At 37.0% G+C, this 17,703-nt stretch overlaps 2 protein-coding genes across 2 annotated transcripts; one reads left to right on the forward strand and one right to left on the reverse strand.

Annotated features, from left to right (window-relative positions):
* Window positions 1-11: 11 nt before the first annotated feature.
* Window positions 12-5,544, reverse strand: fntb (farnesyltransferase, CAAX box, subunit beta). The gene is made up of 12 exons (XM_077586901.1): window positions 5,346-5,544; window positions 5,152-5,216; window positions 3,663-3,735; window positions 3,399-3,490; window positions 2,663-2,809; window positions 2,506-2,589; window positions 1,723-1,809; window positions 1,536-1,665; window positions 1,258-1,390; window positions 1,086-1,197; window positions 893-1,007; window positions 12-243 (listed from the first exon to the last, which is right to left on the reverse strand). The coding sequence occupies exons 1-12, from the start codon at window positions 5,442-5,444 to the stop codon at window positions 130-132; spliced, it is 1,251 nt and encodes a 416-aa protein (XP_077443027.1). The 5' UTR covers window positions 5,445-5,544; the 3' UTR covers window positions 12-129.
* Window positions 5,545-5,894: 350 nt separating this feature from the next.
* On the forward strand, window positions 5,895-10,812 carry rab15 (RAB15, member RAS oncogene family). Its single transcript, XM_077586902.1, has 7 exons — window positions 5,895-6,245; window positions 8,633-8,693; window positions 9,016-9,076; window positions 9,468-9,545; window positions 9,693-9,782; window positions 10,357-10,422; window positions 10,602-10,812. Exons 1-7 carry the CDS (start codon window positions 6,122-6,124, stop codon window positions 10,761-10,763), a joined length of 642 nt encoding a protein of 213 aa, XP_077443028.1. The 5' UTR covers window positions 5,895-6,121; the 3' UTR covers window positions 10,764-10,812.
* Window positions 10,813-17,703: the final 6,891 nt, after the last annotated feature.

A 17,703-nucleotide genomic window follows, 5' to 3' on the forward strand; every position in this document is an offset into this window, starting at 1 on the left:
TCAGAAGCTGATGCAATACAAAGATTTAATAACCTCAGCCTTGCTGAAACATTTCATTTCAGAGTGGCCTGAAGCAATTTTTGTTTTTTTGCTGCTTCCAGTGTTCCCCCACCACTGAGAGACTTAAAACTAGGATTGATGGTCCCTTGAGGATTTTTTTTCTGGAACGGGCAGCTGGTGAAAGTGCTGCAAGGCCTGAGCCACCTTCTCTGGACAGATGTTGTAAACGGGATGCGTGGGAGCCTACAAAGAGGAACAAACAGAGATGGGTTTTTACCAGAAAGTTGCAAGAGAAAAAAAAATACCTGTCAATAGGTGTTTTTGGAAATTGCACAAATGCAAGAACAGGCAACTTGTTTAACACAACTACAAAGAAATTTGTCACACTGTTGAATCAAAAAATGAGTTTTTGTTATGGGCAGTGTCTGTGTCACCAGTCTAAGGTAACAGTGACATAACAGGAAAGAGAAAATGTCAAATCGACACCACAGCTGGTCCCATTCACATTCTTAAGTGAAACCACACGTACTATCCTGCCCCCCCATCCCCATTTCAATTACTTCACTTCTCAACTACAGCCAACGCCTCACATCTGTCGTAGTCCCCATTTGCATTAACGCTTAACATGTGCTTGCCCTTTAACTTGAAGGAAATAACTCATTTTGAGCCAACGGTCTACCAAAGTTGAACCGCGTATATAACTAAAAATTCTTGTGTATGACATATTCATAATGTTTTCCACTACAACTGAACCCATGTGAATTGATAACAGTAACTGCTACCAATTATTTCAAAACAAACTACAATTATGTAAGGGTAAGGACCTCTAAAGAAACGTTAATCATTTCAGATTGTAACATTTTTTAGGAAAAAAAACATGGTGCCCCCTCACCAATTTATTCTGCTCCTTGCCGAGGACACTTTCATGATGGCTTTCACTGTTCCCAAAATGCTGTGCTATAGAAAGGCCACTCAGGCAGTAGCACGTGTGGTAAAAGTCTCTGGATCTGGATAAGGAACATTCAAAACACTTGATGATTTTTGTTGATGTTGTTGTTTTGCTTTGTGCTTTTTCTCATACTGACTTGCCAGGCTTGTCTAGTAGCCCCCCGGTTGGGTTCTGACAGCAAAGGAGGATGTACTCCTGCAAGGCTTGCTGCTCGAACATCCACCTTTCTCGACTCAGCTCTGACTCCCCTGCGCAAAAATGGGTTGGGGTCGATAACACAACGAGCATTCATCAGTGTGATTGGTTACCTTCTTTGAAAAAGGCCCGATGGAGGAGAGGCAGGAGTCCCGCCTGCCAGTAGGAGTAGCAGCCATCCACTAGTTTGTTGCAACGGCCCTGGAAACCCCCTTCGAAACGCATCTGTCTGCTGACCACCCACCTCTGCCGACCACCAGGACACAGGATGAGGGCGAGAGGGTAAGAAAACTGCATTTTCCCACTTTTTTAAAACAGTTTCGACGGGCCAGCGACTTGAACTCAAGTGTGACTTTTGTTTTTTTGCAATTCTTTGCACCAAGTTGCTCACCAGTAAAGCTTTAAGATCCAGCATGTGTTCTTTCCCCAGGATGACCAGTGCGGCAGTGCCACAAAACGTGTAGCCACCGTGGGCCTCAAGGCCGGGCACGCCGCTCAGGCCGCCCTCCCAGTTCTGGCAACTACGCAAAACCACACATTAGAGCGAGCGTAAAATTAGCGGACGGCATGTAACTGACCTGAGGATCCAGTTCGTGGTGTCCTCAAAGAGTTTGGGTGTGATAATGTTAGTGAGCGATGCTACAGAGGCTGCACAGTATGCGCTTCTGTGGAGGTAAGTGCACGCAGTCAAAGGCGCACATTGCTGGTTTAATTTTGCAAAAATCGCTTCTTATTTAGGCTAAAATGCTAACAAATATTTATGATTCTCATGCAGAGGTCATGAGCAATGTTCCCTCTATTTTTTTGTTTGTCTGGGCAGAAAGACAACCTCCCTGAGCACACAGTACTGGTGTGAGCAACATCATCTGGGCACACACCAGTATCACACCTGCCATAAGCAGGTGCATGTCTACTACACATAAATGATTTAGTAATAATAAAATGTAATGATTAATATCTATGAATGGGCGGCCCGGCGGATGAGTGGTTCGTGCGTTGGCCTCACAGCTAAAAAAAAAAATGGGGATTTTATTTTGTGCGCTCCATATGATTTGCTGTGCGCAGAGAAGACGAGAGTTTTGCGCAATTGCGCACGCGCGCAGCTTAGAGGGAACATTGGTCATGAGTTACTTGGTTATTTAACAGCTAAACAAAGGTTCACTATTTTGTACATGCTATATGTTCTACTATTTTCCTGATTATTCTTTGGGTTCTTGCAGGTTGTGGCTTTTGTTTGAGGAATGTAATTCCTATATGATTTAGCCCTCCCCACTTTGGTTTGCCACCATCTTGTAGCATGTCATTATCAGTCCAAAAAGTCTCAGCTCCAACGTCCTGATGCCATTTATCTGGCCTCTCACCTGACGTCCACCTCCCCTCCCACGTGCATCACAAAGGAGCCATTAGGCTGCTTCACTGACCACAGGAAATCTAATAACTTCTCCCTGGAAAAGAAGAAAAAGATCAATCTAGGTAACTGTAGCGTGCATTTATGAAGGATTATTACACACAGTCTACCTGTCGATTATGTTGTAAGCTTCCTCTGTGCCGATAATGCAGAGGGCGTTGACGGCGGCGTAGGTGGGAGCCAGGTGGGCTTGCTGCGAAGGTCCGCCGCCAAAACCCCCCGTTGGGCTCTGACATCGGGCCAGGAACTGACACACACTGCATTGGTATTCAGCAGTAAGTAGTCAATTATTTTTTCCCGACCTTTGATAATGTAAATTTTGCCTCATTGTTTGAGGGCAGTTACACTTGCGGTCAGAATGGATTTTCACGGAAACGTGTAATAAACTAAAATAAGTTCCCTTAAAATTTTTCCCCAAACTTCAAACACTGTTTTGAATGTGCAAATTTCTGAATATCCTTTATATGCTTCGACATGGCACCCAATTACACAACCTGCAAAGAGGCTGCCAGCCAATTTATTTGGAAGGAAAACTAAGCTTTAGCAGCCTCTGATCTGAACACAATCGGAGATCACAGAAGAGGGGAAAAAATGCAGTGCTTGGCAAATGCTTACTTTCACACAAAGATTTCTGAGTAAATAAACAGTACTTAAGTTTTTTTTACCTTATTCACTAAATTGAAGGACACAATATATATTTATATTTATACTACTGAAACAAACTTTGCAGAACAAAGAGAATATGTCAGCAAGAAAATCACAATTAAGAGAGCTCAATTTATCCCATTGTTATTTCTTATATAAATTAGTGGCCAGAAGAGTATGAGCACATGACATGTGACTTACTCTGAGGCCACGGTGGCAGGAACAGGCTCTTCAAGTAACTCTAGACTGTGAAGAATCCAGAAGCAAAGCCAAGGTCTGCTTGCGTCCAGACACTAAACACACACACAAGATTATGTAGCCATAACCATAGATGATAAGTTTCAGGATCAACTTAAAACGCACTAAAACAGGCGACCTCATTGGCCAATTTGTTGTTCTGAATAGGGCAGCATGTTTAATTATTGGTATGTTGTTTTATGTCCGTACATGTGTTTGACTTTGTACCTCATAAGAGTCTGATAATTGCCGTAAGCCCTTCTTGAGATATTGGTAGTGTTGTTCCCGGAGCAAGGTTGGCCTGTGGAGCAAATACAAGACAAAGATCAGTTTGAAATATAGTACAAAACTACAGTGTGTGCTTAGGTATGGAAATAAGATCAACATAAAACTGAATGAGGTTTTTATGTGATGTCATTTTAAATATTGTTGACATGCTTGAGTCTACAATGTATTTCATTGAATATTTGGCTACATTTATAATTAATAAGTGCCATTTTACTTTGTCACTTCAGACCAATTTTCGGAGGAATTTGAACCTAATAGATGTATTTATTTAATAACATTTTGAATTCATTAAATTGGAAGTGTGTATGTTTAATGATTCAAACCTAGTTCACAAACATTTAATTCATCTGATTTAAACAGCCTCACAATTGGACAACCTTCTGAAATGAAAAAATAAACCAATGTTCTCTTCAGTTTGTGCTGGTAGTTTGATGCAGTTGTCATAGAAATAAGATGTGTCAGCCTGTTAAGAGGCGGCCGCGAATAACAGAAGAACACGTGGGCCGATTGACACGCTATTAAAACCATCATAGACAGTAATAGTGTGCTTAGTAATGTATCATAATCACTGTAAATCAGTCATTACTGCATGAGTCAAAATAGGCCTACTCATCGACACTATTAGTGCTTATTTCACAGGTCTTCCATTATGAGGCAGAACATTTGTAAAAATGAGGATTGTCATATTTTGTAACATTGTCTTTATTAATTACAGCTCACAGTAAAAACTCACCTACATATATCCGGCGGTGCCAATCAAATGCAGTATCGTATACGCAACAGTTAATCTAAAATAATTAAATGAAGGTTTTACTGTCTTGTATTTTAAAAGCAGTAGATCTTACAATTACTAATTGGGTGGTTTTATGTGTGAAAAAAAATATTCGCTGGGCGGAAGCGTCACATCCTGAGGGAGACTAGTTGGTTGTCATAGTAACGCACAAGGAGAAGCTTCTCAGATCTTTTAGTATGCTTTTGTTGACTTCTTATATTCCTTGTCCTTTACTTTATGCGTCCTAAAATATTTCTGGATGCACTAATCAAGGCATATTACAAAATGAAATTGTAGCATTATTGGCTAACCTACCAAGACTGCAGTGTAGTTGAATGCGAAGTTTGTATTTATTTAATATGACGGGTTTTGATATTGCATTTTATATTGATACAGGATCACAGGGATTGCAAATTCGCAATTGAGCGTTTATCATTTATTGCCGAGCGTTCATCTCAAGTTGCAATGACTCAGCATGACCGGCGAGTGGCAGTAGTGTGGTATACATTGCCTGCAATGACATAACGAAGAAGTGACGCTTTACTAGGCGTCACTGTCATTTACCAAATATAACGGGTACTATGTCACTGCGCGGGCGTGTTGCCATTTTAAATTAAACAACTTTAGCGGGTATATTGTGATGAAACGAATACTTACTGCGGTATGGTGTGGACTTGCTTGTAAACGTTGATAACTTCTTCAATGCTCCGTTCAACCCTTTTCTGTTCCCAAAAATGAAAGTCACACTTAGTAGTTTTCAATAATCGTGTTTCTAACAATGCGATCGTGAAGGTCTTAAATATAGATGATTTATTTATAGGTTTAACACGCTAATGTTTACCATCGCTTACCTGCTCCCGGGATGTCACGGTTTCACACCCGTCTTCCGCGAACATTTCAGCGGAGTGACATTCCCTAAAACACCGTAGAGGATTCAGTACACCGTCCATCCTTCTAAATACAAACTCGCAATAGGGTTGTTATGACAGATCTCCTCACACTTTCAATCCAGTCCCTTCACTTCCTGTTTAAATTGGAGCGAGCGGAAGTTACGTTTCCTTGTAACTACGGTGTGTTTAGCGAGCCAAAATAACGACCTTTATTTGTGAATCAAAACTCGTTCATTTTACCTCGAAATCAAAGGGCGATATTTTATATTGTATTTGATGTAGTTTCCGTCTTGTATTCTTGTTTTGTCTAAAATCACCAATTAAAAGTCGTGTACAATAGGCATCACATGCAATAACATAACCTTGGGTTTTTAAAATAAAAGTTCCAACACAATGTAACTGTACCGCTTTAAAAACACTTTTCATTCTACAAAATGAAGAAAAAACAAAACATATGACTTTAATAAACATACGCACATCTTAAATTGTGAAAAGCAGTAACCGGAATCGCAAACTGTCGTTCGTTAAACTTGACAGTGATTCACCGCACCCACTAGAGGACGCAGGCATAAGAATCGAGCATCCTTATTTTGCCCCAGTCAGTCTTAAAAAAGACACAAATTCTGACGTTGCCAATCGAAACAAACATGGCTCGTGAGAGGAGAGGGAGCCATTCGTCCCTGAGTTAACCGACTGTCACCTTTTTATTCTCCCCTCCCTCTCTTTCATTCAAAACCATGGCTAAGCAGTATGATGTGCTCTTCCGACTCTTGCTTCTCGGAGACTCTGGGGTTGGAAAAACATGTTTGCTTTGCCGATTTACCGACAATCAATTTCACCCATCCCACATTTCAACAATAGGTAAGCGCCACTGTCCATATATTTTGAAAATCTAGATGTTCTAAGGTAACAACCAAGCAGAATTAGCAGGCTGCCTTTGTCCCAATGCATATTTAAATGCAATACAGATGACTGATTTTGCTGCAAATTATTATGCTTGATTTTATTTTAATTATAATTTCTCTGCATGCACCAGCATTAAAAAATGGCAAATTGGGTTTTCTCTGGGTACTCTAAATTGCTCCTTGGTATGAGTATGAGTGTGAATGGTTCTCTGTGTTGTGCTCTGCGATTGGCTGGCAATCAATTCAGGTGAATTGGCTGTCCCCTGTTTACCTCCCGTAGTTGGCTGGGATAGGCTCCAGTGACCCTTGTGAGGATAAGCGATACAGGAAATGAATGTTTTAGAGTGTTTTATTACAGTAATCTAGCAACCCTTTGCCCCCAGTGTGAAATTAAGTCAGGGAATGATGGCCAAATGGCTTTTTATTGAAAGGTCTAAATGCAATGTGCAGGGAAGGTCATGTTAATGAAGTATCCCAATTAAGTGTGATCCACAGGCAGATGCTGCTTGAACTTAATTAGCAACATCCAACATCCCAAAAAAGATAAATGGTTGGCTGATTGAACACTCTATATTGTCCTTAGGTATGAGTGAGTGTGCAATTGATTGGTTGTTTGTCTCATGCCCTGTGTTTATTTGGCAATCAATTCAGGGTGTCCACTGCCCAATGCCCAAAGTTGACTGGGATAGGCTCCAGCACCCCCGTCACCCTCGTGAGGATACTTACCGAGACAGTAAATTAATTAATAAATGATTATTATTATTGCAACCCCCCCTTATCACTGTATTGTTTTTTTTTTAATTTTGACAATCAGGTGAAAGTATTGCATCATGATTATTTTAATGCAATAATTATCTCTTATTATGAATAACAGATGATTCACCATGATATAAAGCTGCAGTTTCCAGAAGTAATGATAATGTCACAGCTGACAAGATGTTTTTCTATAGGAGTTTGTTCATTGCTCCATTCGTCTCTGCTTCTATTCGACCATCTGCAGCCATGTCCCCTCACACCCTGACAAATGTCACCACCTCATCTATGTTGAATGCTAGAACACGCTCACTTCATTTGTCAAGTCACTTTGGGATTTGTTCCCCTTCGTTTATTCAAGGCGCTCACACTGCTGATTGTGAAGCGCTGCCATGTTCCATTAAATGCAGTCTGCTGTATTGTTGTGTTCCCATTGTTACAATAGAGTACATAAGCTGCTGAAAAGCTTACTTTTTTTCACCTTTGGGAAAGGCATAGCTCCTAAAGGCAGGCTTTAATTAGATGCATTTTTCAAGGAAAGTAAAGTTTCGGAATATTAAGTAAAGTAAATTCAGTCTAAACACTATAAAGTTAGTTGTCTGAGCAGTCCACCACACAGCCTTGTTCCTGCAGTGTGTTCTTTACTGAAATTCAATGAGACTTTTTCTCTCTGGCCTTAATCCTCTTTGGTAAAAATGGGAATCAATTGGACTCGATACCTTTTTTTTCTCCCATAGTGAGATGCTGGGTCACTTGGGTAGGAGTCTGTTTAACATAGATGAGCTGTTAATTGACTTCATGGGGAATACTGTGGACTCTCAAAGTGGTGTGGCTTTAGCTTTGATTGACTTCAGTGGCATTAGTCCCTGGAGGCATTGAGGCTGGCAACAAAAAAAAATATGGATTCACATTTAATAACTAGAAGGAAGACGAGGAAAACTGGTCATGTTCGTACTAAGATTCCGCTTACTGGTTCTCAAAGATTTAAAATATTTAATTAAGATTTTTTTTTAAATTTCATAATGTCTAATGATGAACACTCCCAAATGTATTAAGTTTACACCAACTAATGTAAACAAAACGTATTTTTTTCACATGTTAAAAACAACCGCAAGGTGACAAATGTACATTAAATATATATATATATATATATTCTATTTTTATTTACATTTGTCACCTTGCGGTTGTTTTTAACATGTGAAAAAAATAAGTTTTGTTTACATTAGTTGGTTGAGATATATATATTCATTTTTTATTTGCATTTGTCACCTTGGGGTTGTTTTTAACGTGAAAAAAATAAGTTTATTATATGATACATAAACAAATGCTGCAGTGCTTTTAGCAATATAGCAGATTGTCTTTGATTTTAGCAATATAGCAGATTGTCTTTGATGCATCTCAAGGATTTATGTTTTTTTGTAGAATATATATATATATATATATATATATATATATATATATATATATATATATATATATATATATATATATATATATATATATATATATATATATATATATATATATATTCTTGCGGTTATCTAAGTTTTTAAACATTTTTTTTTACATTTCAAACTTTATTTCATACAGGGATGGACTTCAAAATGAAGACATTGCTAATAGATGGTATCAAAGTGCGTATTCAGATATGGTAAGTATTGATGGTGTGTGCACTCGTGTTACCGAATTCTTCCGGTTTACATGGTAGTTTTTTTAATTAATGCTTATAGCTGTCTATTGTAGATCTCATAAAATAGTGGTTGAGGGCTATTTTGGATTAAACGAATCACTCCAGTTCGCTTTTACATCCCTAAATTATTCAGACACACCCTATGGAGATGGATTGAGTTGTTAAGTAATGCCGTATTTTCGTCCTTTTTAAATCCTCTTCATGTAATACCAATTTTGTTGTCCTTATTCCATTTCGTGAGTCTGCATGATCTTGCTGTATGTGAATATTTGTTTTTTTTTAGGGACACTGCAGGCCAAGAACGCTACCAGACCATCACTAAACAGTACTACAGGCGAGCGCAGGTAGTAATTATGTGTTGTTTGTTTACATGTGCCACATGACCCTGACGAGGACAAGCCTAATAGAGAGTGGGTGGGATGAATAGTAATGGCCACTGTTATCTATGGATGCATCTTTGTTTTCTATTCAAGGCCTTATTAGAAGATGGTTTTCAGGGAAAAAAGTCTTGATGTTAATCTTGACAACGAGCACAGACTGTCGAGTTGCGCCTGCAGGGCTGCAGAAACCATCCAATCTGCTAGAATTGAATTTTCTATTTACTGGAAACGGATAATGAAATTTGAAAGATCGTATTGCTTTTAATGCCTCCTCTGGCCATTGATAAGCAATTTACAATGATCTACGCTCACTGGCGTCTTAATTAAAATCTTTCAATCTTGCATTATTCCCCAGGGAATCTTTCTGGTCTACGACATCACAAGTGAGCGCTCCTTCCAACACATTATGAAGTGGGCCAGTGATGTGGATGAAGTGAGTGAGTCCCAGTCAGAACTTTCAATTATTTTATGTCCTTTTTAATGAAATTGCTGGTAGCAAAGTATTTCATTTATTATTCCCCAGTTGCTATTTAGTATTTAGTTAGTCAAACTCCTAATTTTTCAATCGTCTAATTGCTAGTACGCTCCAAAACTGGTCCAAAAAATCCTGGTCGGGAACAAGTCGGATGAAGTGGACAAGAGGCAGGTGCCCACAGAGCAAGGAGTCCAGGTGGGCCTCTTCCCTTATACATTCATTCATTCTTTTATTTTCTGAACCGCTTCATCCTCATTAGGGTCACGGGGGGTGCTGGGGCCTATCCCAGCTGGTGAAACTTTGGTTTGAATGTAAAATTCATAGCAACATTTGGAGGTTAATTTTCCAACTGGTCATTTTTTCAAAGACAAATGACAGGTCTTTAATTAAATATTATCTATGTATGTATTATATACTATTAATATATTCCTGATTTAATTGTGAGAGTAGTACATTGTTCTTTTTTTGTCATTGTGGTGTTTACATGTTACCCTCAAGTGTACTAGCTTGGGGTTCTTCAGTTGATTTGTAGGTTTTGGAATATATTTTGTGATAAGGTACTGCAACTTTAAACTGTTGGACTTGAGTTCAAAAATCAAATTCACCTTGTAGAAGTCAGTAGGAATTTTAGGTTCATCCTAAATTTCCACCTGAAAGCCAAATATTGTTAATATTTCATGAGTAGTATTACATCCTTTTCCACCACTACATCAGTTTTGAATGTGTGAGAGGAATTAACTAGTCTTTATTTATTAATGTTATCTTCCAGCTGGCAAGAGCTTATGGAATGGATTTTTTTGAGACAAGTGCCTTCACCAACCATAACATAACAGAGGTGAGACCGTTTTCAGCAGCAAAAATGCAGAACCCTTGGTTCGTTTCTCATGATATGTATTAGTACTATCATCATTGGAATTTTTAGTGGCACTAAAAGAAAAACTGTGGCGTATGGCCTTGGTTTTAAAGCAAGTTAATAACTGTCGGCCTCTCCTTGATTTTGTGTTATACCTCAAGACTTTTACACGGCTGGCCGAGCAGGTGCTGGCAGCTAACAAGAAAGACCTGGATCTTTTGCGAATCTCTCTGACTGACGAATTGAACCTGGCTGTTCTGGAGGAAGAAGAGGGACTGTGTGACGGTGGTTCTGCCGACCAGGGGAAAGGCTGCTGGTGTTAAAATACACAACACAATCAGTTGAACTATTTCCATTGGATGCACACAAGTGGGCCGAGTGTGTGATGACACTGATAGTCCCTGCTCATCAGTCACCATGGGAGAAATCATATGATAAGCCGTTTGAGCATTTTTTTGCATTTGTTGAGCTCCAGCTTCAGGTCAGTGTACAAATCGACGTCGACCATGATGCAAAAGTAGAATGACTCTGTCCAAGTAAATCTTTTGAATTATTATTATTAAAATAAGTGCATATTTTGACCTTATGTTCATTTAAACCTCACTGGTGACACGATCAAGCCCAACGACTCTAGTAGACGTGTCATTTAATGGTAATTCAATGGTAGCCTCCTTATCAAGATACTATATAGATAACTGCTCCGACAACTTTTTTGTGAAGCTGTTTGAGCATTTAATTGATATATTTGGTTCCAAGTTTAAAGTAGGCTTGAACACATGAATAACTAGTTGGATTATTTTGGCATGGTAAATCAATTAATCGTAATTGGTCAAACGAGGACTAGTAGCATATCCCACTAATACTACTAGTCAGTAATATTATTCGATTAATTGATTTCTAGCACAATGATTTTTGTGTAAAAATCATATTTCGGTAAATGTTTGAACTGCTTATAATGTTACATTGCTGTTTTTACAAGATCCAGTACACTTCACTTAAGTACAGTATTGTTGCATTTAATCATTTGCAACTATTTTTCCCAAACATTTATTTTGCTAAAAAACATAATTTAAATTCAATACATTTTTTATTGAATCATTAAGTACTGTTTTTAAGCTTCTTGTTCATGTTACATTAAAGAGTATTAAACAGTAAGATGTTGCAGTCAGGTAAATAGAGTAATAAGTGCTTCAAAATGAACAATGAGATTAAAAAAATAGAATTAATGCGAAATAAATCAAGTGTGGAAAATACCATGTTTGTACAAATGTGTTTAAAGATGTTATTCAAAATATGCATGCACTGTTGTTGCCCTTCTAATAGGCCTAGGTTATTTTACAATCAAGGAGAAAAATGCTCAAATGGCTATTCCAGAGCAAATGACAATTGTAATTACAATTGCCGTTCACCAATCTCTTCAATATTTTTCACTGAGTAAATATATTAGTACGTTTTCAGCTATTTCATGCAGTGGGTGTAATTGTTGGAATATACCCTAAAAGGGTGCTATATATAATGTAAGTGCACACTAGGGAGACATTCAGGGATGGTTTTCTTTAGTTGCTCGTTAAATTTGTTAGCATTCACAGTTTGTGATCCTGCGCCAGGTCATTTAAAAAGTGTTTATTTATAGCCAAACAGTATATGGTTTATTTTATAGTGCGAAATGTGTTGTATAATGCTGATGTGTCCCTTTTAAAATAGGTTTAGCATGGTTTTCCCAAAAACTGAATTTGCTTATTATTTAAACTTATCAGCACAGTAGAGTCCCAGTATGAGATTTTTACAGAGCCCACATTTAAAAGATAAAAAAGTCGTCCTGGAACCGAGTAAATTGTTTTTGCATGCAGATTTGATTTGGTTGTAACTTCAGTGAAGTTAAAAGACAGATGGATGTAAATTCAATTCATATGATTCATTCAGCCAGTGATGCAAAGTGAACATCCACTTTGTGCGTATCCCTTTTCATATTCTTATTTCATAATTGCTACCCGTTGACAGAAAATGACAGCATGAGTGTGTGCGTGCATGTGTACCGGTAAGTGTGGGGTGTTGAATGAAGTTCTGGATTGCAAGATCTGGAATTATAATGCAAAAGTGGGGTGAAAAAAGAGAAGAATTTCTTCCGTCTTTACACTGAATTTACTAGCATTTGTGGAAATACTGTATAATACATTGAACAATCAGAGTGCAGCATATTATTCTTGGAAAAATGTTGTCAGATGTTTATGAGTAAATACTTAAAGATTTAAGACTGCGTTCATGGGTCTTTTCTTATCAGTGGAGAGACTCTCTGTCTCTCTTGATAAAATTGCCATAAATTCCAATAGCATTTGAAATAGCTTGTCTTTTGTGTACTTAGAAATTGTTATGCTCTTTTCTTAATCTCAACACCCTTTTACAACTTTCTAGTGACTCCCATTGGAGCATCTAAAAACATTTTGGATAACTTTTAGTGGCCATTGACCCAATGTACAGCACCTATAAATATACTATTGGTCTTTCCCCCCCCGTTATGACACCCCAGTGAGTCCTATTCAACCACTAGTAATATTTCTGACCTTTTCTCACTCCCTTTCACGTACATCTTACTATTTGCACCCATGGTAGCGTTAAAAAAAGATTTTAAATTAATTTTGTTGCTTGATGTCATTAATTGAAGCCCTTGTATGCAAGTACTGAATTTTTCCCCCTGGATTCTGATACACCTGTTACACGTATATTGTGTAATTTTTTTCATTTTTTAGAAACTACACATTGTTTTTTTTTTTTTTTAAATATATTTATATATGTTACCGTGTCGGCCTCACAGCTCTGGGGTCCCGGGTTCAAATCCAGGTCATGTCCACCTGTGTGGAGTTGGCATGTTCTCCCCGGGCCTGCATGGGTTTCCTCCGGGTACTCCGGTTTCCTCCCACATTCCAAAAACATGCATGGTAGGCTGATTGGACACTCTAAATTGCCCCTAGGTATGGGTGTGAGTGTGCATGGTTGTCCGTCTCCTTGCGCCCTGCGATTGGCTGGCCACCGATTCATGGTGTCACCCGTCTCTGGGCCTAAGTCATCTGGGATAGGCTCCAGCACCCCCCGTGACCCTAATGAAGATAAAGCGGTCCAGAAAACGAGATGAGATGAGAAGTATGAATGCAGTAAAAGATCACTCTGTCTATTTAAAAAGCTATATTTTACCATATCAACTGTTAATTCACTGGTTTCCATGCATCTTGCACTTTTGACCTGTAGATGGCAGAAAAAGCACAAAAATCCCATAATTTTCAACATTGATTTTCAACACAAATTCATGCTTTTAGATGCACAATCATCCATCCACATTGTCTTGTTTTGCATTTCTTCCACCAGTTTAAGAAGCTATTTCAAGCATTTACTGGAACTGATGGTGCTAAAGCTGTAATTGGTCGACAGGGAAAGGGGGCCAAAAAAACCTGCAAAGCTTTTGTTCATCGCCTCATCTGAGTTGTTCATGTTGTCAACTCACTAAAGCGCCTGGGGTGACATTAACATCCACATGAATATGCATGTGGTACTGATATGACAGCTCGTTATCTCGCGCCAAGGCTGAGTGACACACACATATACACTGACACATATCACCCACGCATGTCCACACAACTGCTTGTAAGCTAATGGAGTACATCGAGTAGACTATTTAATGCTCCTTGATACAGCCACTGTCCCCCAAGCCCCATTCACATTGATTTGACAGCTTTAGTACATAAGATGACAACATGTTGGACGGATGCACGGCGCTTAGGGATTTAAGACTTGCAAATGTTTAGAAGAAATATATCTGTAAAGAACACTTGGGAGAGAATGTCTCAATAAGCGAATGAATAATTCAACAGATGACACATGACACGGATGGTTAGGGGTCTCCAGCATTGTCCCTGCAGGCACTTTTTGGCTCACAAGGACCACATGCATGGCTCTAGGCTTGTTCTGAAAATAGTTCACCAGTGTGGGGTCATTGCATTTGTTTTTAGAGGGAGGTCTCAGAATATTACATTGTTGTTGTTCTTTTAGGGGAGGAGACTAACTAATTGCTACTTTGGTATTTATGGACAAATCAGATAGAAATTTGATATGTATTCTCTAGTGACAGCGTCATTGTGGATGAGTGGTTAGGATGCATGATAATCATCACCATCATCCTTTGTTAAAAATCCATTCATTCATCTACTTTACCTCCCATCCTCGTAAGGGTTGCTGGAGCCAATCCCAGCTGACTTGGGGCACAAGGCAGACTACATCCCAGACTGGTCGCCAGTCAGCCTTAGAGCACACAGAGATACAGATGACCATTCTCATTCACGATTATACCGGCACAAGCGGGAATCGAGCCCGCACCGAAGTCAGGCAGGTGAACCACTACACTACCAGGTTGCTGTTAAAAATGATAAGACACATTATAATTTAATACAATTTAATATAATTGTGTTGCACTATATTAGAGGTAATTCTAAATGTGAATTCAATTCAATGTTTATTTTTTCCAGGTGTATGTTATAGGGAGACATGCTCATAGTTGGATACAGTATATTTATTTATTTTTGTAAAAGGACATCCACCTAAAGGCATTTATTTTGTGTTTTATATTATATTATTTTGTGTATTTTTGTGCTGGTAAGACTATCACATCAGTAGTCATTATTTTGCCATTGAATTCGAAATGTAAAAAATTTAAATATCTTGATGGCTATATAACATAATGTGCAATCAAGCGAGCAAAAATGCAAATCTCATTTTCATGCAGAGAAGTAATTCGAGTCCACAGACTCGATTTCCCAGAGGAGTAAAAACTACAGGCAAGCAAGCACATGCTACTAATCCGTTAACACCGGACGCACAATTTTAATTAGCGGATGGCACTTCCTTCCAACCAATCCAGACGCAATAACCAGCCTTAGAATGCTGGAGCTTAATGGCATCATGGGAGGAAGTACTGTAGACTGTATATCACAATTTGAGATCGAGTCGTGTGGGTGTTCAGGCTGAATAGCCACTCAAAGCTTTTGACCATCTTTTCTTCCCACATATAGGATGTGCAAACTGAACCGAGTATATGTGTGTGTGTATATGTATGTGTATGTATATGTGTATATATATATATGTATATATGTGTATATATATCTAACAGATATACACACATACACACACACACATACACACATACACCCATACACCCTACACATTATACACCCTACACATTATACACACTACACATTATATATATATATATATATATATATATATACATACATACATACATACATACATACATACATACATACATACATACATACATACATACATACATACATACATACATACATACATACATACATACATACATACATACATACATACATACATACATACATACATACATACATACATACATACATACATACATACATACATACATACATACATACATACATACATACATACATACATACATACATACATACATACATACATACATACATACATACATACATACATACATACATACATACATACATACATACATACATACATACATACATACATACATACATACATACATACATACATACATACATACATACATACATACATACATACATACATACATACATACATACATACATACATACATACATACATACATACATACATACATACATACATACATACATACATACATACATACATACATACATACATACATACATACATACATACATACATACATACATACATACATACATACATACATACATACATACATACATACATACATACATACATACATACATACATACATACATACATACATACATACATACATACATACATACATACATACATACATACATACATACATACATACATACATACATACATACATACATACATACATACATACATACATACATACATACATACATACATACATACATACATACATACATACATACATACATACATACATACATACATACATACATACATACATACATACATACATACATACATACATACATACATACATACATACATACATACATACATACATACATACATACATACATACATACATACATACATACATACATACATACATACATACATACATACATACATACATACATACATACATACATACATACATACATACATACATACATACATACATACATACATACATACATACATACATACATACATACATACATACATACATACATACATACATACATACATACATACATACATACATACATACATACATACATACATACATACATACATACATACATACATACATACATACATACATACATACATACATACATACATACATACATACATACATACATACATACATACATACATACATACATACATACATACATACATACATACATACATACATACATACATACATACATACATACATACATACATACATACATACATACATACATACATACATACATACATACATACATACATACATACATACATACATACATACATACATACATACATACATACATACATACATACATACATACATACATACATACATACATACATACATACATACATACATACATACATACATACATACATACATACATACATACATACATACATACATACATACATACATACATACATACATACATACATACATACATACATACATACATACATACATACATACATACATACATACATACATACATACATACATACATACATACATACATACATACATACATACATACATACATACATACATACATACATACATACATACATACATACATACATACATACATACATACATACATACATACATACATACATACATACATACATACATACATACATACATACATACATACATACATACATACATACATACATACATACATACATACATACATACATACATACATACATACATACATACATACATACATACATACATACATACATACATACATACATACATACATACATACATACATACATACATACATACATACATACATACATACATACATACATACATACATACATACATACATACATACATACATACATACATACATACATACATACATACATACATACATACATACATACATACATACATACATACATACATACATACATACATACATACATACATACATACATACATACATACATACATACATACATACATACATACATACATACATACAT

The sequence above is a fragment of the Stigmatopora argus genome, chromosome 19, assembly GCF_051989625.1.
Source record: "Stigmatopora argus isolate UIUO_Sarg chromosome 19, RoL_Sarg_1.0, whole genome shotgun sequence".
In the NCBI taxonomy this organism is placed as follows: Eukaryota; Metazoa; Chordata; class Actinopteri; order Syngnathiformes; family Syngnathidae; genus Stigmatopora; species Stigmatopora argus.

Bases quoted from the DNA above. Each gene is read 5' to 3' on its own strand.
- fntb (XM_077586901.1), bottom strand. From the start codon at position 5,444: ATGGACGGTGTACTGAATCCTCTACGGTGTTTTAGGGAATGTCACTCC. The intron at 2,590-2,662 runs GTAGACTGTGTG...CTTCTTTTCCAG, and splicing joins GCTTACAACATAATCGACAG to GGAGAAGTTATTAGATTTCC. The intron at 244-892 runs GTGAGGGGGCAC...TCCTCTTTGTAG, and splicing joins GCAAGGAGCAGAATAAATTG to GCTCCCACGCATCCCGTTTA.
- rab15 (XM_077586902.1), top strand. From the start codon at position 6,122: ATGGCTAAGCAGTATGATGTGCTCTTCCGACTCTTGCTTCTCGGAGAC. The intron at 6,246-8,632 runs GTAAGCGCCACT...TATTTCATACAG, and splicing joins ATCCCACATTTCAACAATAG to GGATGGACTTCAAAATGAAG. The intron at 8,694-9,015 runs GTAAGTATTGAT...GTTTTTTTTTAG, and splicing joins AAAGTGCGTATTCAGATATG to GGACACTGCAGGCCAAGAAC.